We start from the raw sequence: 26863 nt of genomic DNA on the forward strand, positions 1-26863 counted from the left end.
AGCCTATTTACGGATATATCCTCAGCAGTTTTCTTAATTTCAGCACTGTGTTGTTTGGCAAACCATATTTGACCAGCTCCTGATTGACCTGAAACAATGGACATGAACACACATATCATACATTAAACAAATAATCAATAAATAATATATTAAAGTATGAGTATTTGTAGTAGATATGACTTACTCGCTGTAAAACAAATTGAACGTTTCCACTCTGTGTGAGGTCCAAAACTGAGGAAAAACTCACTTGAATTCCAGCAACAGTGTCTGAAGGGAAACACACAAAATACTCATTTTTATTATTTGACAAAACAAAACCATGGTCTTATGTATTGTCAAAACATATATGAAAGATTAAACTGTTACTTTTCAAGATGATGTTTCTTGGTCCACTGTCCACCCTGAAGGCCCATCTGCCTGTAACATTCACATTACTGGAGGTCTTGAGATTTGAGATGGAGCTTCCACTGTCTGATCCAGGAATCACAAAGTAGTTTGTAGAGTTGACTGTGTCATAACCAGCCTAAAATTATAATTATAATATTAAATGTACTGAACATTATTTAATATTATTCATATAAGTGTGTATTAAAGAGTAGCAAACAAAAACGTGTTTCTTTTACCTTCACTGGATGTCCTGTTTCAGCAATGTCCCCATAATTCATCAGGACAAATGAATAATTACCGCCTGAAATCAAAACCACTTGAAATGATGATTCCTGAAAAATACAAATCAACTTAAAGTGATAGTTTAAATTCAAACTGTCATCATTTGCTCAACCTGTCACTTGTTTTAAACATTTATGAGTTTCTTTCTTCTTCTGCACACAAAGAAAGCTGAAAATCTGTATCATTAGCTATGTTTCCTTCCACCTATTTTTTTTCATATGTGCATAAAAAAAAAGTTGATGGAAACGCCATGATGTGCATAAATTTTGAAAATGCGCATAAAAAACTTATGTGCCTAACTGGGTAGGATAAACTTTTTCTTTGATAAGAAAAGATGCGCATAAACTGCGATGGAAACACTTTTACGGCACAAACTCCAGCATGCGCATTAAAAAAGGTCATGTGATTTTGTTAAAAGAGATCATGTGATACTTAAAATGTGTGTGAATGGATAAAACGTCAGGCTGAGCACAATATAAAACATCTGAAATGTTGTTTTGGTCATTATAAAACGCCTTACCATTTCAGTATTATTGTTATTATATTATTAATGACCTCCAGAATCAAGAGCGCCTGTGACACCTTCAAACGCCACTGCGCGCTCACTGCTTGTCAGGATTGTCTTCTGAGGCGCATTCATTTAGAAAATATTTATGCAGCTTCTCCCACTGCAGCAAATGCAGTTTTTACTGTTGATATTTGGCACCAGTTAATCAGGAAGTGACGATTTTGTTAAGCTTTGACTCGTTGGATGGAAACAATGCTTCATTCGCACAACTTTTATGCGATAATCCAGTTTTGCGCATAAAGTTTATTCGCATTTTTGGATGGAAACATAGCTAGTGACATCCAGAGTATTTGTTTCCCCCCTATATCAATGCTCAATCCTGGTCCTCACACCCCACTGATCTGCATATTTTGCATGTTTCTCTTGTTTAACTCGGCTGATTTAGATAACCAGCTAGTTAAATGACTGTTTTCTGACTGAAGTGTCCCTATGCAGTGTCCATTGTTCCCTAATGCATTCTCTCTAAATGAACACAAGAATCCTTTATTTCACTTCAGAGCACTCATTCAAAGATTTGCACAAAGGCATTCAGCATCTTACAACATTGTACAAAATATATTATACAACAGTTCTGTCTAGTTCTCGAATCTGATTGGCTGATAGCCGTGCAATATTCTGTAATATCAGCACTCCTGCAGCCTCTTCACGCTTGTGTGTTTATCTGCCCACATGAATGCCAAGCAGAGGACTAAATGCACTACAGTTGGACAATTGCTGCCGTTGGACAACATAATGTACTTGTGAGATGAGAATGTAGTCGTTTAGCTTGCAAACATGCAGTTTATTTTAACCCAAGCTCATTCTGAAAACGTAGTCCCGCAGACGTTTCTGGAGACAGCGGAATACGTCCGGGGGGGTACGTACGGTCGCGTTTATTTATTTTTTCAAGCGAACGCTGCGGAGCAGTGTGACGCTGTTCCCTTTCGCGCTTGCCTTACCTCCTTGTGGAGGGCTTCCTCGCTGCAACCCGTTTGTGCACTCAGCTCAGCGTGTACGTCGGCAGGCTTGAGATGCGGAGAGGGGTCGACCACGGCGACCGGTTTCGAGTCCGGGGAAGAGCGGTTCCAGCAATCAGGTAAGACAAAAACAGAATCCCAAAAATTAAGTGAACGAGTTTCGTGACCGGGTGAGAACGTGGCGAAATCCGAAAACACGGTGGAATAAAAACAAATCAGGGCTTTTATTTTTTTGGACGGCTTTTGTGAACTGTTGCTCGGGTTTAGGGAAGCGAGGGGGCGGGCGGGTCGATCGGTAAAATTGGTTGGGTTCGGGGAAGGAGGAGGACGAGTCGGCCGATTGGCCGGTCCCGCAGTCAATCATCCAGTCAGTTGGACAGCGGCCTCCGGTGGGTTCACGCGAGAACAGCGCGGGTGCGAACCTCACTCGCGAGAAGCGTCTGAGGTGCGAAAAATCGTGCAACATCGGCCTCTCGCGCATTTGCGAAAACAAAAACTGCAGCCGTGCGTACCCGCCGGGACGTATTCCACGGTCTCCAGAAATGCCCGCGGGACTACGTTTCCACAATGAGCCTGGGTTGGTTTATTTATAAGGATAGTGCCCATTAGAATATACGTTTGCATTATTTCAGAGATTTGGAATTTCAGATTGATGGGAATTTTAAGTAAAGAGCAAAGAAATTGACGGTTGACGTTCTACTATCTAAAGTTATCTTTAGGGGGAGAAAAAAAGTGTTTTTCTTAAATTTAAAACAACAGTAAAATTAATTATTAATGTCACACCTGTCGCAATGCCCTATGTTGGACACTTGATGGCACTAGTTTGTTTTGTGGTTTTGTTTTTATGTCACGAATGGGGGAGAATCACACAACGACTTTTTTTGGGGGGTTAATTTTGTGAAACCCTGGTTGCAACATAGAAATACTGATAGATCTCGGTAGCCTGATGGCATTTCATTTCTCTTCAGCCTTATAATGTTAAAATGTGAGCAGAATCACCTCTTTGGTCATCACTTAGACATTACAATATCTACACTATGCAAAAGAATCATTCAAATACTAATGGCCCGTGTCCACTGAGGGGTATGGTACGGTTTGGTACGCTTTTGTGGCCGTTTCCACTGTCAAAAGGCGTACTGAACCATACCGTACCACTTTTTTGGCACCCTTTCGAAATGGTACCAAATGCGAAAAAGGGTCCCAAAAGGCGGAGCTAGACTCTCAGCTGAACGCTATTGGTTTAGAGAAAAATGTCATTCGCTTACGCAACAAGCCAGAATGGAAACAAAAGAGCCGCAATGTTTAAAATACACAGCCGACTGAGCCGAGATTACAGTGTAAATAAATATAATAATGAGCCATGGTCGACCCGGGCTCAAACAAACCTTGTCGTCGTCTTGATGAACAGTCACAAAGCCAAAAAGAAAAAGAGTAGATTTGCCCTGTACCCCTTTTATGGGCTTTTTTCATTCATTTATCACAGTTACAGTTCAGATGTATGAAACTTACTGTGCTGATCAAGCTGTAGTAAGACACTTTATTCCATGTTGCAACAAAGACCCAAGAAGCAGTGAAGTTCAGATTTGGGAAATAATTGTTGATATCCTGAGTGGCACGAGTGAGAACACTTCCACTGGTGTATTGATTATAAGACACGACTCCTAATTTGCTGTTATCAAGGTCAGTCCAGAGTCCAGCAATTATATCTTGACTTCCATTAGCTGGAAATGAGTCGGGAACATACTGTGAAGAAGCCTGGCTGAATGTGAGGAAGCCATTATTATTAACCTGAAACATGGGAAATACTGTCAAAATCACAACCAGAGATTTTAATCTTCACAGATGAGTTTTTAAAGCATCCAAAAATCACATTTACAATTAAAAACACAACATAATCAAATTCTTACGTAAATCTGCTGGTATGTGCGGCTAAAGAACTGAAATGGACTCAGCAGTGGAATAACAGGAGAGCTTCCATCATCGGAAAGAGGATTTGTTGAGTATCCTGCTCCTGAAATTAATGTGTAGAAAATTCCTGTTCCTGCTAAGAGATTACACAGAAAACTTTTACTCTTTACATGTATGTTTACATTTCACAGATTTAGGAAACTTATGTTTGATTTGATTAGTAGCGGGACAATGGTCACCTCTGGTGGTGAAAGATGTGACAGTAAAATATTTATTCACTACATAACTAATCTTTATATGCTTTTAAAAATATTCATGAAGAAACAAAGTAGAATACGAAACTCTCGTTGAGAAATATCAAATCTATAACAAAAATACAACACCTGTCACGGTTGCAGGTTTGTGCGCTCTTCCGGAATGTCTGTGTGATCATGTGGGTTTGTTTTGCTTTTGTGGCCCACGTGTATTGTTTTGGTCACGTGGCCTTACGTCACTTTGCTGGATTGATTTTTCGCCAGCTGATATACATCATCGTGACTATTTAAGTGCTACGTGTTTAATGTTCATTGTCAGTTCGTTACGTGTGCTCATGTGTGTCTTTCTGTCTGTGCTCAGGACCGTGAGGAGTTTCTGCTAGAGCCTGATTTCCTGTTTGATTCCTGTCCTGTTCCCCTAGCCTTAGCACCGCACTCTTTTGTTGCACCTGTTTTTGAGTTTGACTGTGTCTAATAAATTCCTTTGTTCACTCGCTATTGGATCTATCCGAACATTTATTTGAACGTGACAACACCCTTCACTGATTTCCCTTTCCATGTAGCTTTGCATGCATTTTTGCAAAGGCTTATATTAGGTTAAAAGCAAAATAAGGTGCTATTTTAAATTTTAATTTTAAAGAGCATTTTAATATATTTCTTATTGGAGGTGACATCAAATCACAACACTGTCATAGCTATGGGCTCAGAGAATAGACACACAAAATGCTCTCAGTGAATTACAGGTGTTAAAATACATGCATAAACAAATTAGGCATACGCATTACATTGGCTTATAGGGTCAGAACCCTTTTTTCGGCAAAGAGCCATTTCAGATTTTGTATTTTTTTTTAATCAAATGCATTTTTTAAGAGGCAAGTGGGGTGTATTTTTGTCCTTGCACAACTCAAAAATAAACCGAAGCATCACAATGCATGAAGAAAGGACAATTTACTGATTATTTTCTTTTTGCCAACGCCACTTATGAATGATTGAATTTACGTGCGTGAAGTTGCCATAGAAATGTAAGTTACCATAGACTGTATTGTGAGAAACATACCTTGGCCTTTATTATTGTCGCGATACAAGTTAAACCACAGCACCACATATGCACATTGGTTGAAACGTCCGGTAACACTTTATAATAACTACACACTATGAATCATTTACTAAGCATTAGCATCTAGTGAATTCATTATTTGTTAAGCATTAACTCTAATAAGTGTTAGTAAGCAGTTTATAACTGCAGCTGCAAATGCTCTATTCTTGACTTATAAGCACCTATATAATGTGGTTAATAATTGTATTTCCATACTTAGTTAATGATTTATTTTTCATTGCTAAATTAAGTATTGCATTATTTACAAACCAGTTGCATTTAAGAGTAGTTGAGGGTTTTTAGGATCATTCAGAATGAGTAAGTAAATGATTAATAAACTATTGAAAGCAACATTTAAAATTCTTATTATTCAGGCATATATTTATAGTTATCTAATATGTTAATAAATGCTTTATTAACTCAACTTCATGCAGTTTTGTGACCTAATCTAAAGTGAGGACTATTTATGATTTATAAATCCCTTATAAATGACAATTAAAGGCTCAGAATTAAATGAACAATAAATCTTTGCAATCTTTTCAAAAAAAAAATAAAATTACTGTAAAGTTTAAACATTGCCAAATAACAGAAGTGTCAAAATACGTCATAAAACTGGATCAAACACCAACTATATAATAATTTAACAATATAATAAGATTTAATGTTTAAACTCTACGGTGATTTTATTTTAGAGAAGATTGCAAAGATTTATTTTTCATTTGAAGTACAGTTTCATTTGTGTATCTTTAAATGAATTGGAATGAATAATGTCATTTTTCCTGTTTAGAATATAACTGAGCCTTTATTTGTCATTTATAAGGGATTTATAAAGCATGAATAGTCCTCACTTTAGATTAGGTCACAAAACTTGATGAAGTTGAGTTAATAAAGCATTTATTAACATACAAGTTAACTATTAATATGTGCCTGAATAATAAAACATATAAACATTTATTTCAATAGTTTATTAATCATTTACTAACCCAATCTAAATTATCCTAAAAACCCTTAACTACTCGTAAATAAAAATGGTTTGTAAATAATGCGATACTTAATTTAGTAATGAAAAATAAAACATTAACAAAGTATGAAAGCGCAATTATTAAGCACATTTTAAATATGTTTGTAAGTCAAGAATAGAGCATTTGTAGCTGCAGTTATAAACTGCTTAACACTTATTAATGTAGAGTTAATGCTTAACAGATAATGAATATACTATTTGCTAATGCTTAATAAATTATTTATATTGTGTAGCTATTATTAAGTGTTACCCTGCTTGGTAGAGATTATATATATATATATATATATATATATATATATATATATATATATATATATATATATATATATATATATATATATATATTTTTTTTTTTTTTTTTTTTTTTAAATAATTCATTTTATTTTATTATTCAACTTTAGTTTTATTCTGTATTGACAGAAATATATAAAAAGACCTCCTTTCCCACTTTAAAATAAGACCTCCATTTTCATATATATATATATATATATATATATATATATATATATATATATATATATATATATATAAATATATATATATATATATATATATATATATTAATTAATTGTACAAGTTTAAACACACAATTTATACAGATGTGTCATACATTTAAACCAGACTTTAAATCCAAGACAAAATATACTTTTTTTTTTTGTGTGTTTAAGGCGTATTTGATGACTGTTTTGATTTTTTGGATTGTTTTGAGTGAACACACTCCCTACAGACACTGACCATTTGAGCATTACGTCTAAAGTTTAAGTAAATGGATTTTGCTGCTGTATTGCTTTGTATTGAAACACAACATTAGATTAATATTCCCAAGCCTCACCAAATTCAAATCCATTGAAAAACTGACTCTTGTCCATTTCGGCAATAGAGTTAACTTCCATTTTTGAAGGTTTTGAAAAGAGCAAATAAACACACATGACAATCTATGTTTTATAAAAGCACTTTTTTTAGAGGATTATAGAGAACTGCCTCTGATTTACTAAAAAGCTGTCTCACACATAGAGGTATGGTGCAGTTTGGCATTGCACAAACATGTATGATCAAATACAAAATCTGCTTACCTGCACAGTAGCCCAAACTGCAGGTCAACGGCTTAACTAACTCATAGACATAATAACCTCCCGGACAGGCTTTGACTTTAATAGGATTGGACTTGTAAAAGCAGCAGTCGAAGCTAAAGGAACCACAAACACTTCGAGTGACTACTCCATCCTGAACTGTTGGATGTCCTCCGCTCAGCCACATTGGGTTACTTGCGCCACAACTCCATATATCAACACATGTGTCTGGCATCTGAACACTCTGACCATTAATGAAGAGACGATACCAGCCGAACCAGCTGATAGAAGAGTCACATGAATTTTCAGAGAGAAATGGATTGCCCGTGGATCTCAGCGGATCGTCCAGTACAGTAAATTTATAGCAGGGGTCAAAGGGGAGGTCTGTGATAACAAAACAAATATGATTGAAATTAGTTTTGACATTGAATCTGTGGTAACTACAAGATGAGTTAATACTATTAAAAATAGGCTATTTAATCTCTCTATAAATACACACGCATAAATGTATTTACTTTTACATATTTATTTATGAATTGCAGTGCTTATTAGCATAAATGAGTACATCTCATTTTGAAAATGAATATTTTTATCCAATTCTCAGTGAATATAGATAATATTTTTGGTGAATATCAACAAAAAAAGTACAATGTACAGTACCAGATTTGCTTTTAAACAGTACATCTGCTATACCACCATAGATTAATGAATATATATATATATATATATATATATATATATATATATATATATATATATATATATATATATATATATATATATGAGCAATATCACACGAGTAGCAGTGCGATATGGCTGTATATCGGCACTGGTGGGAGGCGTGCGTTGGCACAAGGCTGCAACAGTTATACAACAGTTTGACTGCATAATTGTGTATATAAAAACTAAATCAAACATGGTGAGTCTCAAAAACCCTTTTGTATGAGGAACTACTTTCTTCTGCATTGGATTCAAATCATAAGCTGACAGTTAAACAGCTGTTAAAGAGCCCATATTATGGGTTTTTGAAAATCCCCCTCCATGTAGTGTGTAACACAGCTCTAAGTGAAGTGAAGTATCCAGCTAAGGCTTAAATCTGTAAGAGTACAGTGTTTAAAACGGTTGATTCATCTATAAAAGAGTCGACTCATAGTGCTTCAAACCAGTCGCCTTGATACAGAGTCATTAGGTGTTTCGCCATGACGTACGAAAGAAACCAAGTTATTCACGTGCACGCGCTAACCCGGGAGATTTCAAACCTGAGGCCCCGTCCTCTGACGCAGAAACCCTGACACACACACACACACCCACAAACACACGCACACAAACATGCCAGTTGATTGAAGTCACACTGCAGATGGATATTATATCGAGTCTCTACCCACAGATGAAACATCAGCATTATAGCCAAGCAGTTGGAAACTACTGGAAACTTCTGGAAACTACATGCTACAAAGAATACTTCAACGGTGTTTGTTAAAGGAAGGATCAGTAAAGAGTAACTTACTGCTGGACATATTAGGATGGGTTTCTTCCTCCATTTCTCAAGTGTAAGTACGTGCGATTAAAGTTGTTGCCTCGTTGACTCTAGCTTGCAAATGTATTTAGTTGTGATTTGTTACTTGTAACCGCGTGTACTGTATCAGGTTAACTGGCTATATTCTCTTATCGCGTGCAAAGTCACGTTAAAAACGCGACGCGTGCTGCTTTGTTTATGGAGCTCCGTGGACGAGGGTAGTGTGTGTGCGCGTGGGCTGTCGTCCGGAGGTATGTGTGTGTCTGTGAAAAGAGCAGAGTGAAACAAGCTAGGAGATCTCCTCGACAGTTTTTGGAGTTTTTGCTCAATAAAATAGTTAGTCGTCTGTATTTTCAAGTCCATTGTCTGTATTTACATTCACCCACTGGCAGCTAAAATCCACGCCTACACTATCGAGCGTGTATGAACTCTGATTACTTTTATATTGCTGATTAGCTGTTTGGCTTTTCACTCTGACTGAAGGCAGTCGACCAATCGCAACAGACTGTCATCGGTCCAATCAGCGCAGATTAGCTTCACGCTAAGGAGGGGTTTGGGAACAAATGAATCACTGGACGATTCATACAGGAGTTGCTGGGATAATTAGGTAAAAATAAATGCAGATTATAAGACCATGAAAGTGTTTTTTGACCTTGCATGCATATTAAACTGTTGTTGGAGACCCTTACAACCAAGATATGACCCTATTTCATGTATAATATGGGCTCTTTAAAACAGTTAAAAAGCATCTTTTAAGCTTTAGATCTGTAGTGTCTGCTTTTTGCTGGCTGTATGTGGGCGGAGTAATACACAAAGGGTAAAGAGGCTGTAGGAGTTCTGATATTGCAGAATATCGCACGGCTATCAGCCAATCAAATTCGAAAACCAGACAGAACTGTTGTATAAAAAAAAAAAAAAAAATATATATATATATATATATATATATATATATATATATATATATATATATATATATATATATATATATATATATATATACATACATACAGAAATTACACACACAGTTGAAGTCAGAATTATTAGCCCCCTTTAAAAAAATATTCTTTTTTAAATATTTCCCAAATGATGTTTAACAGAGCAAGGAAATTTAGTATATTCATTCATGCATTTTCTTTTCAGATTAGTCCCTTTATTAATCTGGGGTCGCCCTTTCAGCCACAACCCATCACTGGGAAAATTTTCACAGTATATCTGAAAGAAGTTTTTGTCTTGGAGAAAGTCTTATTTGTTTTATTTCAGATAGAATAAAATCAATTTTAAATTTTTTTTAAACACCATTTTAAGATCAAAATTATTAGCCCATTTAAGCTATATTTTTCGATAGTCTACAGAACAAACCATCATCATACAATAACTTGCCTAATTACCCTAACCTGCCTAGTTACCTTAATTAACATAGTTAAGCCTTTAAATGTCACTTTAAGCTGTATAGAAGTGTCTTGAAAAATATCCAGTCAAATATTATTTACTGTAATCATATTAGAAATAAGATATTAAATGTGTATGTTATTAAATGTGTAAATGTTATTTAAATATGTTGAAAAAAATCTTCTCTTCATTAAACAGATAAACAGGGTGGCTAATAATTCTGACTTCAACTGTATGTATGTGTATATAAAATATATTTTATATATATATATGTAACGAAATAAATATATACCATGTTAATAGTTCAGTATTAAATCCTGCTTTAATGGGAATGCAGTTCCTGCTAGTTCGCCGGTGGCGCTATTGCGCACAGAGTCTGTGTATAGACTGCAGCAGAGATAGGGAGAACTGCTGTGGGTGAGTCGGGTTTGTGTTAGCTCCACACTAAAATATAAAAATATCATTTAAATGATTGATTGGATGCAGCTTTAAAAGTCTATCACACTTTATATACATTTATTGATCGACAGAGTGGATTTTCTTTTCATATTTGTTTGATTTTGATACTTTTAATCTCATCTTGATATTTTCCCCCATGTGCTTATACAGCAAGTGCTAATGGAGTTATATGTGTTTTAGATGTGGATGCTAAGTTAAACCGTGTTGATCTCACTGTTACTGCTCTGTGTGCAGGTAATTTTCTATTATATTTTGTGTTAAGGCATTAAATGTGTTTATTCAGTGATATTAGTTACGCATTTTCTGTATTTTTATATTTCTGTCTTTGTTTTATATAATAATAATATAAGCTTTCAATATAGACTGCAGCAGAGATAGGGAGAACTGCTGTGGATGTGGATGCTAAGTTAAACCGTGTTGATCTCACTGTTACTGCTCTGTGTGCAGGGCAAAATAAAAACCTCCTCATCCGAGTCCAGTGTGTGTGTATTGCTGAAGGGTGAATGCAGTGGGTTCAGGAGTGAAGTATAAAGGTCACATTGGTGCCGTGACTCAGGACTTCAATCAAGGTGGTCGAAGATCATCCAAACATCGAACCGGTGGGCCAGTCTTCATCCTTCACTGCACAAGCCAGCAGCTAAGCTTTTTATTAGTTAATCCAGGACTTTATATCAAGGACTTTAAACAACAAACGGAAAAAAAAAAAAAAAAAAAAAAGCACTGATAGATGGACTATCTGACAAGTTTACACCAAAAAGTGGTTTGGTATTATTGAAACTTTATAGCACATCAATTTTATGATTTTTTTACTTTCTTTTTCACACTGAATGCACTAATTAATTGCTTATGGAGCATGCAAAGTTGACTAAATCCCATTATGTGGGCACTCCTGTTGGTATTGGTCGAGGAAGAGGTTTATTAGCAACACCAATTCCCTTCCCGGACATTAGCCCTATCCCTACTATGTGTGGTGTAAGCAATAATGTTGGGTTAAAAGCGAATGTAATTCATTGTCAGGATTCTAATGTGGACCCTGTTTATGTGAATTATACTAGTTCTGACAGTGCCCAGCCAATTAACACCTCAACTCCAGTCTCTGCCAATGACATGATGAGTCAGATGGGTAATATAGTACAGCTAGTAGGTCAACAGTTAGCGGATAGCATACTTACACACTTGAATTTGCACAGTCAAACAGAAGGGGCATCAAGGCATACTCAAACTGATCATGGTAGTAAATACACACCTGAGCAAAAGTCCATGTTAAATGCATCACAGATCCAAGTAGTACGGCAAAGGGAAATTAGAGACCCTCCGATTTTTAGAGGCGACAAAACAGACACTGTTACAATCGAGGAGTGGGTGGAGCTCATGAAAAACTTTATAAGGAAGGGAGTTTTGCCTATTGATGAACAGGGGGAGGAAATTTTGATACATTTGAGGGGCAAAGCCAAAGATGTTGTTAAAGTGGGAATGCTGTCAAGCAGTTTGGATATCAAATCAAATCCTGATGCAGTTTACACTATATTACGAAAGCATTTCAGTTGCCAACAGTATTCTCCTATTCCATTACAAGATTTCTACACTACACTTCCAGAACCTCAGGAGGATCCCTTCGATTACTGGCTGCGTTTAAACCGTGCTGCTGATATCACAGCTGAGTGTCTAAAACAACAAGGAAAGGTGCTAGACAATCAATTAATCGAAGTCACACGCATGTTCATTCGGAATTGTCCAAATTCAGAGCTTGCACTGACATTTCGCTCAAAAACCATCGACAAATGGACAGCTCATGAAGTGCATGAGATTCTGAATGAGTATCATTTGGAAAAAAACCTCAGCGCTTCTGGAAAAGCACATGGGCTTTCTCAATGTGAGAAGAAATTTTCTGTGAATGAGATGCATGTTAGTCCTAGCTCTTGCACAGTAAAAGTTGAACAGGATTCACTTCAGTCTAAACAATCTGAAAACATGGCTCTAGAAAAGGTGATTGATATGCTGGAAAGAGTACTGATGAATAATAGCAATGCACAGGCTACTAAGCAGAATTGGAAAAGAAGCAACATGCCCAGAATTCCGGGTTTGAATGATTCACCATGCCTAGTGTGCAAAGACCCCTCACATTCTGCTTTTACTCACTGTAGAGATAACAGGCTGTGCTTTCTGTGCTTCTCATCTGGCCATGCCAGAAACAAGTGTCCAAAGGAAAGGAGAAATTCTACCTCAGTTAATCAGCAGGCAAACTAAATGATCTACGTGTGAGGGAGGATCACGTAGATCTTAAGAGTGAATCTCCCATAACTGATTTTGATGATGTAATGGATTATGAGTCTTTATGCCAAATGATCAGTGAAACATCTCCACATAAAACTGTTATATTTCAGGGGGTGCAAAAAGTTCCAAGAGCTGATAGTTTGTTCCACACGTCTGTTTCAGTTGAAAAAGATCTTATCCTTAAATCTTTAATCGATAGCGGATCAATGGCGTGTACTATTAGCGAGTCCACTGAAAAAAAGCTACTGGAAAGCAACCCAACAATTACCAGTCAGTCAGCACAAGACATTGTTATAGTTGGTTGTGGTGGTCACCATATTACCCCTACCGCAGTTTATGATCTCAAAGCTACAGTGTACGGCTGCCCCATGTTAATTCCTGCTATGGTTGTGCCTGGACAAACTGAAGAGATGATTTTGGGCACAAATGTCATAAAGGAACTTCTGATGCATTTGAGAGAAACTAATGGCTACTGGAGGCTCATGTCTAAGTCAAATGACAATGAGAGTGATGAATGCTCTATGTTTCTATCTCTTCTCTCTAATACGGAAAGATGGAGAGGAGAATCCATACCAAACAAAGTTGGTACTGTAAAGTTACTCAGGAGTGTTGTTTTAGAGCCACAGACTGAACATCTGGTTTGGGGTAAGCTGCCGCAGTCTACTGTCTTGTCAGTTGGCAGTACTGTTGTTGTAGAGCCGACAATGTTCAGATCAAGACCGAGAAACATACTGGTTGGGAGGATCATAACACCACTATGGGGAGATGGTTCTATCCCCTTAAAAGTCATCAACCCCACTAATCGCAGAATTGTGTTAAAGAGAAATGCAAAAATAGCTGATGTGTCACCTTGTATTGCCGTTCAAGACTTACAACTGCCAAGACAGATTCACTCAAACTTGCAGTGTACTGAAAAACCCTTACCAGTTAGGTCAGAGGATGAGATGAAGCAGGTCTTGGGTGACTTGAATCTTGGGGACCTTGATTTGGAGTCATGTGAAGTGTCAGCTCGCTGGAAAGACAATTTGTTGAGCATTGTTGAGAAGTATGAGTCTGTTTTCTCTAGAGACAAAATGGATTGTGGAGAGGCAATAGGATTTGTCCATCGAATTAACCTCACTGATGAAAAGCCTTTTCGTTTTCCATACAGGCGTGTACCACCAAGCCAGTATGCCAAACTGAGAACAACATTAAACGAAATGGAGGAAAAAGGTATAATTCGCAAGTCGCATAGCGACTATGCGTCCCCACTCGTACTCGTTTGGAAAAAAAACGGCGATCTCAGGATCTGCACTGACTTTAGGTGGTTAAATGCGAGGACTGTTAGAGATGCCTACCCGTTACCTCATCAGTCTGATGTGTTGGCTGCTTTGGGTGGAAACTCATTCTTCTCAACAATGGATCTCACCTCGGGGTATTATAATGTTCCACTGGAAGAAGGACACAAAAAGTACACTGCTTTCTCTTCCCCATTTGGACTTCACGAGTATAATAGGCTTCCTCAGGGTCTCTCTAATAGCCCTGCCACTTTTATGAGAATGATGATGTCAGTCTTTGGAGATGAGAATTTCAGCAGTGTTCTCTGTTACCTTGATGATTTGATGGTGTTTGCCCCTTCCGAGTCTGTGGCCCTTCAACGTCTTGAAATGGTTCTCTCACGGTTGTCCCATCACAATCTGAAACTGGCTCCAAAGAAATGTTGTTTTCTGAGACGCTCTGTTAAATTCCTTGGACACATCATTAGTGAGGAAGGAATTAAGACTGATCCAGGGAAAGTCGAGGCAATAAACATGATTCAAGCTTCTGATTTAATGGAACCTGATGGAAAAACACCCTGTCAAAAAAAAATCAGATCCTTTCTCGGAATGGTGTTATATTATCAACATTTCATTGAAGGATGTTCGGCAAAAGCTAAGCCTCTATTCAAGTTGACATCAGGCACAGTCAAACAGACTCCTGTAATGAAAGGACGCAGACCAAAAAAGAAAGTTACTTACCTCAAACTTTCCCCAGCCGACTGGACAGCAGAATGTGAAGAGGCTTTACAGACTCTGAAAGTAGACTTGACAAAAAATGTGACATTGGCTCACCCAGATTTTGACCAACCTTTTATCTTGGCTGTCGATGCATCTTTTGATGGTGTTGGAGCTGTGTTGTCGCAAGTTTTGCCAGGTGAGGATATTGCCAGACCCATAGCCTTCGCTAGCCGAACTTTATCTCGCTCGCAAATGAACTATCCAGCCCACAGATTGGAGTTCTTTGCTTTAAAGTGGGCAATCACAGAGAAATTTAGCCATTGGTTGAGAGGAAGACACTTTACGGCATGGACTGACAATAATCCTCTAACATATATTTTAACTAAACCACGCCTTGATGCATGTGAGCAAAGGTGGGTGGCAAAACTTGCTTCTTACAGCTTTGATCTAAAGTATGTCCCAGGAACAAAAAATGTTGTTGCGGATGCTCTGAGCCGTGAGCCATTTGTTGAGTCTTGCATAGGACACCGCCTCATTACTGAACCATACTTATCTCTCTTGAAGGATGTCAGTGGTGTTGTTGATAATTCAGTCCAAGATGCTTTCAAGTGCGTAAATAACCATCAATCAGTAAAGAAAGTTGGTGAAAATTCATGTGACTCTACCAGTGATGAATCCTTGCATTCAGGATCTTTTGGAAGTCAGGAAGTTTCTGCTGTACTAGCAGCACATTCGACTGGTGGTTTGAGTGAAGTGATGGGGGCAGTCCCTCCTCTCTTTCAACCACAACAGGATAGTCCTCCTTTGCTACACAGTACCATCATTAGTGAGCAGGGGCAGGATACCACTTTGCATCGGATTCTCTATTATATTGAGCGACGTCGAAAACCATCTAAGAAAGAACAAGCAAAGGAGACTAAAAGTGTTAGACAACTGCTAAAACATCATGACAAACTGGCTATTTGTAATGGAGTGCTTTATAAGGTGAAAAGAGATCCAAAACTGAACAAGAAATTGTACCTTGTTGTTGTACCTGCTTCATTGAAGGCTCAAGTTCTTCATGGAATCCATGATGCAGCAGGACATCAAGGGCGTAGTAGATCACTATCACTGGCAAGACAACGGTTCTTTTGGATCGGAATGAAAAAAGATATTGATGATTATGTGAAGACCTGTCATCGATGTGTAGTTGGTAAAACCTCAGAACCCAATGCTTGTGCTCCACTGGAAAGTATCCGAACATCTGAACCCTTGGAACTAGTCTGCATTGACTTCTGGTCGGCAGAGCTCAGAGATGGGAAATGCGTGGATGTGCTAATAGTGACTGATCATTTTACAAAAATGGCTCATGCATTCCCATGTCAGAATCAGTCGGCCAAGCAAGTTGCAAGGAGGCTCTGGAATGACTTCTTTCTGGTTTATGGATTCCCCAAAAGAATTCACTCTGACCAAGGGGCTAATTTCGAGAGTAAACTAATCAAGGAACTATTGGCCATGGCAGGTGTAGACAAGTCACACACTACACCATACCACCCCATGGGTAATGGCATTGCAGAAAGGTTCAATAGAACACTTGGAAGTATGATCAGGACGTTGCCTCCTAAAACAAAGTCAAAATGGCCACAAATGCTACAGCAACTTACCTTCTGTTATAACTGCACAGAACATGAGACAACGGGTTTTGCGCCATTCTTTCTCATGTTTGGCAGAGTTCCTCGTCTCCCAATTGATGTTTTATTTCAGAATGTGCTTCTTAATGAGGATGTTGTGGATTACAAGGACTTTGTGTCCACACTGAGAAGAGACTTGCGAGAAGCAGCTCGTATAGCTCAGATGCACACTCTGAAAGAAACGGACAGACATGGCAGACTTTACAACAGGAAGGTGAAGGGTTGCCCATTAGCTGTTGGGGATAGAGTGTTGGTTGCAAACAGAGGTGAAAAAGGAAGAAGAAAAGTTGCTGACAAATGGGAGTCATCTCCATATGAAGTCATAACGGTGTATCCTAAAATCAATGTTTACAGGATTCGGGGAATCAGCTCTGACAAAGTGAGGGTAGTTCATAGAAATCTGCTGTTACCTGTGAACTTTCTTCCAGTTGATGAACCCCAAGAACAGGATGAACAAGAGGATGACAGGAATGATGAAATTGTTGCCTGTGGAGAGGAATCTGATATTGATGGCAGAACGGCAAACTGGATATTGAGTAATCCAGAGGATTTTGTTGAGGACGTTGATCAATCAATGGACCAATGTGTCGGACTGTTCTCTAGATATGTTGGACTCTGCAAGCCTTGATGCTGGGAATTTGAATGAAAATGATGTTGAAGAGATAAATACTGTTGAAAGGAGTGATGCAACTGTGACAGGTGATGTTGACTTACCTGAAGAAGGAGGTCAAAATCTCTCTAATTTGACTGAAAGAGAGCAGTTCACAAAGGCCACTGAGGAACTTGTGGTGTGCACTCAACCTAAGTGCTTGGACTCAGCAGTAGCTCAAACCAGAGTTGGTAGAATCATTAAGCCTCCTAAAAGACTAATTTGTGAAATGAATGAACAACACATGGACAGTTCTGACTCTACTGTGAGTTCTTTTGTTTATTTAGTTAAAAGCTTTTTCACATAGAATTGATACAATTTTTTTGAAAGGAACAAAGGAGAAACAGGTTGAAACAGATTTAGGGATCTAGCAAGGAGTTGGTATATGATGAAATATTTGAGGTGTAACAGGCATCTCTTTAGTCTGCTATAAGATTGGGGTTAGGCGCCTCCCTTATCTTATTGTACTCCTCATAGGAGAATATATTGATTGACAGAATCATACTCCATATGTTTTTTTTTTCCCCTTCTTCCTTTATTGATTGAATACATGAAGTAGATGTCCCATGTATTGAATTTTTTTTTAATTTTCTTTTCTTCAATGTTAGTTTGTTTGGTTAACATACATGTCCCCATTAAGCAGGATTTAAGGGGGGTGTATGTAACGAAATAAATATATACCATGTTAATAGTTCAGTATTAAATCCTGCTTTAATGGGAATGCAGTTCCTGCTAGTTCGCCGGTGGCGCTATTGCGCACAGAGTCTGTGTATAGACTGCAGCAGAGATAGGGAGAACTGCTGTGGGTGAGTCGGGTTTGTGTTAGCTCCACACTAAAATATAAAAATATCATTTAAATGATTGATTGGATGCAGCTTTAAAAGTCTATCACACTTTATATACATTTATTGATCGACAGAGTGGGTTTTCTTTTCATATTTGTTTGATTTTGATACTTTTAATCTCATCTTGATATTTTCCCCCATGTGCTTATACAGCAAGTGCTAATGGAGTTATATGTGTTTTAGATGTGGATGCTAAGTTAAACCGTGTTGATCTCACTGTTACTGCTCTGTGTGCAGGTAATTTTCTATTATATTTTGTGTTAAGGCATTAAATGTGTTTATTCAGTGATATTAGTTACGCATTTTCTGTATTTTTATATTTCTGTCTTTGTTTTATATAATAATAATATAAGCTTTCAATATAGACTGCAGCAGAGATAGGGAGAACTGCTGTGGATGTGGATGCTAAGTTAAACCGTGTTGATCTCACTGTTACTGCTCTGTGTGCAGGGCAAAATAAAAACCTCCTCATCCGAGTCCAGTGTGTGTGTATTGCTGAAGGGTGAATGCAGTGGGTTCAGGAGTGAAGTATAAAGGTCACATATATAAAATCATTTAATTATAATTATATATATAGTTTAAATAGTTTAACACATTTCAGAATAGAGATCTAACATGGAGTAATGTGTGAGCGGTAATATTACGTGTGCTTGTTTCCAGTTCACTGTCCACCCTGAAGGCCCATCGGCCTGGAACATTGACATTACTGGAGGTGTTGAGATTTGAGATGGAGCTTCCACTGTCTGATCCAGGAATCACAAAGTAGTTTGTTGAGTTCATCGTGTCAAAACCAGCCTATAAGAACACAAAACAATGTTCATATAAACAGATATGTTTATACAGTAGACAACAGAAATATTTTGTTATCATAACAGAAAGTTCATTTTACCTCCACTGGAAATACTGTTGCAGCAACGTCACCATAATTCATCAGAGTGAATGAATAATTACTGCCTGAAATTAAAACCACTTGGAACGATGTTTCCTGAAAAAAAAAATTTAACATAAGAAGTTTTTTTTATTTTTTATTTAATCATGGATAAAGTGAGTCAAACTTCAGAGGTCTATCAAACTTACTGTGTTGGTTAAGGCATAGTAGGCTACTTTATTCCACGTTGCAACAAAGACCCAGGAAGCAGTGAAGGTCAGATTTGGGAAATAATTGTTGATATCCTGAGTGGCGCGAGTGAGAACACTTCCATTAGTGTATTGATGATAAGAGACGACTCCTCTCTCACGGTTATCAAGGTCAGTCCAGAGTCCAGCAATTATATCTTTACTTTTATAAGCTGGAAATAAGTAGGGAACATACTCAGAAGAAGCCTGACTGAATGTGAGGTGCCCATTATCATTCACCTGAAACAAAATAAATACTATCACAGCACACTGTTACTGAACACATATAGTTAATAAAGCACTCATGACACACATTTGACTTAGAATAAGGAGAATATCAGCTTCTTACATAAATCTGCTGGTATGTGCGGCCAAAGAACAGAAATGGACTCAACAGTGTAATAAGAGAGGAGCTTCCATCCTCAACAGCAGGATTTATCGAGTCTCCTGCTGCTGAGCCAAATGGGTAGAATATGTTCGGTGCTGCCATGTGATAAAAAAACAACAACAATAACAAAAACATATTAACATTAGTTGAACGAAATGCCATTTTAAGGTTCACTTGTACTTTACTTCCTCTGTTGAACACAAAAAAAAGATGCTGGAAACCCGTATTTATTGACTTTCATAGTTTTTCCCACATTGGACAGTAATAGTTACAGGTTTCCAGCTTTTTCATAATATTTTCTTTCGTGTATAGCAGAAGAAAGAATCTCAGAATGGTTTGGAACCAAATCATGGACAGTAAATGGTGACAATTTTTTCATCTATTGGCTGAATTTTCCTTTTAAGCCAATGTTACAAACGTAACTCTTTGAATTTGGCCTTAACCTAACTAATCTGATTGTGTTGTTAAAGAGTGTTTTATTTATAATAGACATATTATATACGTAACCCGGGGAGTGATACTGACAACAAATGTTTGCATGCAAATGCAGGTTTAATCAGTGGTCAGGCAAGCAATGGTCAATACAGGTGCAAACAGATAATTGAAGACAATCCAGAATCGTAGTCGAAGTAACAGGCGAGAGGTCAGAAGGCAGGCGGCACACTAAGATGAAAAGGCTAACAACACAAGAAACACAAGAAAACAAGACTAGGAAGACGCGTTGTAGGGTTGCTATACAGATAAACAGACTCGGCAATGGGAGAGAGTGGGTGTGTTGCTTAAATCAATCAGTCTCTGACAGTCCTCAGGTGGTGCGAGTGTAATCAGTCTAGATGAGGAAGCATGTGTGAGTGTGAGCGGAGTGCATGGCTGCGTCCGAAACCGCATACTTCCATACTATATAGTATGCCAAAATCAGTATGCGAGCCGAGTAGTATGTCCGAATACATAGAATTCGAAAATCAGTATGCGAGAAGTACCTGGATGACTTACTACTTCCGGCGAAATTCTGGAGTGCGCATCTCATGCACGCTGCGCTATCCCATGATGCCCCGCGAGCGAATTCATGAATGGGAGTGAAGCGACGCAAATTACGCAGGTAGGTCGCGTGACCTTGACAAAATGGCGGATGTAGTAAGTCCGAATTCCATACATACTTTCACATTCATACTGTATAGAACGTACTTTTCTAACGGCCGAGTAGTATGTTTAAATTCAAATACAGTACCTACTGAGTAGTAGGCGGTTTCGGACGCAGCCCATGTATGAAAATGTAATCCAAAAATGGCAGATTTGTAGTCCATGGTTATAGTGAATAAAGTCCAGTGATCTATTGGAGTACGGTCGCTGGTTATCGTGACAATATGCAGTTGACATCAAAATTAAATATACATAAACATTAATTTAAATTCATTTAAAATACTTCACGAGTGTTTGCTTTATGATGCAGCATAACCATAATTTACTCATCCAAATACTACATTACCGGCTGAGCTTGTCACTGGAGCAGCACTAATGTTCCGAACATCTGCAAAATAATGTATATTGTAATTAAATTAATTTAATGCATGTAATTTCACCACACAGTGACAGATGGTGAAGCTTATAGAAGTACATAAATTGGTAAATCCAAAATCTGCTTACCTGCACAGTATGCTGTATTGCAAATAGATGGCTTTACAAACTCATAGACATAATAAGCTCCTGGACAGGCTTTAACTTTAATGGGATCTGACTGGAAATCACAGCAGTTAATGCCATTGGTGGCACAGATACTTCGATTGACCACTCCATCCTGAATTGTTGGATGTCCTCCACTCAGCCACAGTGGGATTTGAATGCCGCAACTTTGATAAGCAACACATGTGTCTGGCATTGGAACACTCCGACCATTAATGAAGAGACGATACCAGCCGAGCCAGTGGACAATTGTGTCACACAATGCTTTATTGGGACTAGAAATTGCACGCGTATTATTGGTGGATCTCCATGAATCATCCAGCACAGTGTAATTATTGCAGGGGTCAAAAGGGCGGTCTGTAAAAAACAACAACAACAAAAAAAAACTTAAAATTTATATCATACACTGATGGGCCAGAATCTACAGCCCCTATGAGGGAATTAAATATAGTAAAAATAATTTACAAGAAACTGTAGATCAGGGGTGCTCAATCCTGTTCCTGGAGATCTACCTTCCTTTACAGTTTAGCTCCTACCCTGATCAAACCCACCTGAACCAATTAATTAGGACCTGAAATTCACTTGATAATTACAGACAGGTGTGTTTGATAAGGGTTGCAACTGAAATCTGCAGGAAGGTAGATCTCCAGGAACAGGCCAGGATTGGCCACCCCTGCTGCAGATCATTTCTTCATTCAAAAAATAATAATAATAAAAATAAATAAATAAATCAAAAGCAGTAAGGTAACTGTAGCACTACAGGTAATCAGCTATAAACAATGTAGATCCTTGAAGAAAATGACTTGCTTTTAAATATAATTAACATTATATAAAATGGAATAGATCATTTGTTCAAACTGTGACTATGACCTAATGTGCTTGCAAATGAGGAACCTGAATATTAAATAATGATTAACAAGTCATTAATTCATATTCTTTTCAGCTTAGTCCCTTTATTTATTAGGGGTTGCCACAGTAGAATGAACCGTCAACTAATCCAGCATTTGTTCTATACAGCGGATGCCCTTACATCTGCAACCCATCACTGGGAAACACTCATACACTCTCATTTACACTCATACAGACATTTTACCTTACCAGATTCACCTGTACCACATGTCTTTGGACTGTGGGGGAAACCGGAGCACCCGGAGGAAAGCCACGCGCAGAGAGGGAGAACATGCAAACTCCAAACAGAAATGTTAACTAACCCAGCCGGAGCTCGAACCAGCGACCTTCTTGCTGTGAGGTGACAGTGCTACCCACTTATAATCCAACTCGCTCTTCAAGATCTCAAAACTCAGGGCTTCTAGTAGTAGCTAGAATAGCAAAGTCGGGTAAAGGAGGTTGAGCCTTCTCCTTTGTGGCTCCTAAACTCTGGAATAGCATTCCTAAGAACTTCCAAGCCTCAGATACACTCTGCCAATTCAAAACTACTTTAAAGACCTATCTGTTTAGTAAAGCATCACTTAGCGGGTTTCCACACAGGTTTCGACATCTTGTTTATATACAGCTACACTAATTATTCTCTTTATTCTCCATTTCCACCTGGGGATACTTTTCCTGAGGCCCTCAGACTATGCAGAGTCACTGATTCGATCCAAGACCAGCGACGAGATGATCCCAATGTTTCCATATCCTGGACCAGGCAGTATCCTGAGCAGCTGCTACGGTGGTCATAGTGGAGTGGAGAGCATGAGACTGATTCCTGTGAAGCTCCAGGGTCAGACGAGTCTTCGCTGAGGCCAGCTTCCAGCCTCCGCCACTGAGACTGCAGCTCTGCACAAGACATTTGGCCAGCGGAGAAATTAAAATGGTCGTGCCCAACTGAGTCTGGTTTCTCTCAAGGTTTTTTTCCTTACTTTTGCCAATCGGTAAAGTTTTTTTTCCCCCTCTCCGCTGTCGCCTCTTGCTTGCATGGTTTGGGATCAGTAGAGCTACGCATCAATGAAGTTGCCCTTCAGTGTTTGGACTCTCAGTAGTTATTTTAAACCACACTGAACTGAGCTAAACTGAACTGAACTTAAACACTAAAAAAAAAAAAACTGAACTACACTGTTTCAATTTACTATGACCATTTATGCAAAGCTGCTTTGAGACAATTTACATTGTAAAAGCACTATACGAATAAAGGTGAATTGAATTGAATTAAATGTTTATAGAAATGTAATTATTCATTTAATTGAAGGGAAATTGACTTTTAGAATGAACAATTATGATGATTCATAAAAAGTGTGCAAACAAATGAAAATAGCCCACATGTAGCATATAGCCTAGAATATTACTTGAGTAAAATAACATGAATGGTTGAACGAATAAGTTAACAAACCCAAACCAACTTAGGCTCATTATTGAAAAAAAGCACCGCTGTATACATTTCTGGAGATCACAAAATACATCCCAGGAGGTAAAATCTTTTGAAGTTATTGGTTTCATGAAAAAAAGTGGCCTTCGTATCTCAAATTTGTCTCGCAAGTGCCATTTGTGTCTGATGTTCCCACGTAATTCCACAAGAGGCCACTATCGACTGACTGACTGACTGACCGACTGGCCGATTACCCCTCCCACCCCCCTCACTAAACCCAACTGATAGTATTTTCAAATGCAATTCAGGAAAAGAAAAGCCCTCACTTGATTTTTACCTCATTTTCAGATCCTACCATGTCCTCACACAGTTATCTACTTGTTTATTAATTTTTTGCCTTTTTTGTTTTACATGCTTTCTGGAACTGTTCTTTACCGAACTTGAACACCATCATCGCGGTCAATTCCTCTTTGCGTTTTAAGTCTGTTGACACACATGGTGAGCTACTGGGCAAACTGGTAACAACAGAAAAGCCATCCATATGGAGGTAAGCAATCAGCTGATAGCACAAAATTAAATAAAAGCTGGTGACAGCACCATAGCATTCATTTAGAAGTGCCCCGTAGCATTCGTTTGAAAGATGAAATGCAGCCATATATAGCTCTGGCTACATAGTTAGCACTCTCCAGAAATGTAGGGGCGCATTTTCACAATGAGCCTGTGTTGCAACAAACCATTAATTTAAAGTTGTGTAATTACCTGCCAGTGGCTTTGCAGTTGTTTGTGTTCTGACTAATAAAAGAAGGAAGATAGTTAAATTCAGAAAGACACATGCGTATTTTTTGGCTTGTGACATAAAGACTAATAAAATCCTTTGAATGTATTACCAAGTGCTAGGACTGAAAGAAATACCAGCAGACGTGGTGAAGCTAGAGATAATCTCATGATGATGATGTCAGAGATAACGGCAGAATGTTCAAGAACGTCTCCTGTAATCAGAGCGCATCATTAAAGCTTCATGCTTTATTATACATAAAGTTAAATCAGTGTTTCTGGAATAAAATATCTGAAATACAAATAGTAGAAATGTTATTTCGAGCTATTAAAAACAAACTATCTAATATTTCATATTGAATTAAACTTCACTATTGAACTTCTTATAATGTGCATGTTGTGCATATACAGTAAATGTTTCACTATAGACCAGGGGTCATCAATCTCGGTCCTGGAGGGCCAGTGTCCCTGCAGGGTTAAGCTCCAACTTGCCTCAACACACCTGCCTGGGTGTTTTAAGTGTAAGGCTTGAAACTTACGCTGCTATTCTGAACCAATAGTCGGAAACAGAAAGCAGTTGAAGGATGGCGTGTTTAAATCCATTATTTATCTGACTCCATTGTAATTAATCTGACTCTATTAAAGTTGTTATCATCATTGATAAAGAGAAAGAATCTCTACGTCTTAAAGCAGGCAAAGTTGTTTATTAAGTTACATAATTAAATATACAGACATTAGAATGAAACAAACTAACATACTGTATAAAGAAATTAGCTGTAACATATGCACTGCTGAGGAACAAAGACAGTGAAACTGCCTTTGTTAGCATATGAGGCTACGCACTGGTGTGCGGGAGATGCAGAGTAAAAGCCATTCTCCCAGATCAACAGTTACCTTTCCCTATTATACCCTGAGCAAAGCGTTGTCAAACATGAGTGAAAACCAACCCCCAAAACCAGCTGAACGTGAGAGCAATGTTGAAGAGATGAAGTGGGGGAGAAGTATATTAACATACTCTCCTCAGGCCATGACCCAACAATAGTAAATATATTGTTGATTGAAATACAATTAATCGATGTCTCTGTTGATTTCATCACTACAACACTGAAGTCATAAACTGTCAAATGACACCAAACATGACAAAGATATCAGAAGGAAGAACACGAGCAGATGAATTGTGTATGGTGAAGAGCACATGGTTACTGTAAGCAAATGGCAGAGATGTGTATCGGAGCTGTGAGGAACTCTGCCTCACCAGGAGGACCCATCCCATGCTTGGAATGTCTCAGTAGTCCTTCATTAGCATAGAAGGAAATATATATCATATTTTCTCAGCTTACATAAGTATACCTACTAAGACCCTAATTAGCTTGTTCAGGCGTGTTTGATTACGGTTGGAGCTAAAATCTGCAGGACACCAGCCCTCCAGGAACAAGTTTGGTGACTACTGCTATAGACGGTAAGTTTATAATAACTACACACTATGAATCATTTGTTGAGCATTAGCAAATACATTTACATTTAGTAATTTAGCAGACGCTTTTATCCAAAGCGACTTACAAATAAGGACAAGGAAGCAATTTACACAACTATAAGAGCAACAATGAATAAGTGCTGTAGGCAAGTTTTAGGTGTGTAAAGTGTAAATAGTAAATGCATTATATTTGTTAAGCATAAACTCTACATTAATAGATGTTAGAAAGCCGTTTATAACTGCAGATACATATGCTCTATTCTTGATTCATAAGCACATATATAATGTGCTTAATGATTGTGTTTTTATCCTTTTTAATTATTATTTTTTATGAAGTATTGCTTCATTTACAAGCCATTTATTTAAGATTCGTTGCTGGTTTTTAAAAATTATTCAGAATTAATAGTACATTTGTATGTTAATAAATGCTTTATTTACTCAACTTCATTCAGTTTTGTGACCTAATCTAAAGTGAGGACTATTTACATATGTTTTATAAATCCCTTATAAATGACAATTAAAGGCTCAGTTATATTCTAAATGGGGAAAAAAAAAACAAATAGCTGACTTTATTCATTTCTGTTCATTTAAAGATACACAAATGAAACTGAATCAAATTAAAAATAAATCTTTGCAATCTTATCTAAAATAAAATTACTGTATTACTGTAGTGTAGCAGTATTTGGCTAATAAAGTGTGTTGGGCGCAAGGGGTTAAAAAAACCTCACTACAGTTTCTTAAATAATTCAATTAAATGAAAAATTAAGCTTCAGCAGATGCTTATCAGGTAAACCAAATCAAATATT

At 37.7% G+C, this 26863-nt stretch overlaps 1 protein-coding gene across 1 annotated transcript; it reads right to left on the bottom strand.

Moving 5' to 3' along the window:
- On the bottom strand, positions 1-25463 carry LOC141376874 (dendrite extension defective protein 1). Its single transcript, XM_087276910.1, has 15 exons — positions 24697-25463; positions 24569-24601; positions 21469-21861; positions 21311-21352; positions 19786-19919; positions 19398-19676; positions 19210-19305; positions 18965-19115; positions 7546-7926; positions 4101-4234; positions 3703-3981; positions 624-719; positions 367-523; positions 185-267; positions 1-88 (listed from the first exon to the last, which is right to left on the bottom strand). Exons 1-15 carry the CDS (start codon positions 24752-24754, stop codon positions 8-10), a joined length of 2397 nt encoding a protein of 798 aa, XP_087133036.1. The 5' UTR covers positions 24755-25463; the 3' UTR covers positions 1-7.
- Positions 25464-26863: the final 1400 nt, after the last annotated feature.

The sequence above is a fragment of the Danio rerio genome, chromosome 12, assembly GCF_052040795.2.
Source record: "Danio rerio strain M-AB ecotype USA chromosome 12, GRCz13ab, whole genome shotgun sequence".
Classification (NCBI taxonomy): domain Eukaryota; kingdom Metazoa; phylum Chordata; class Actinopteri; order Cypriniformes; family Danionidae; genus Danio; species Danio rerio.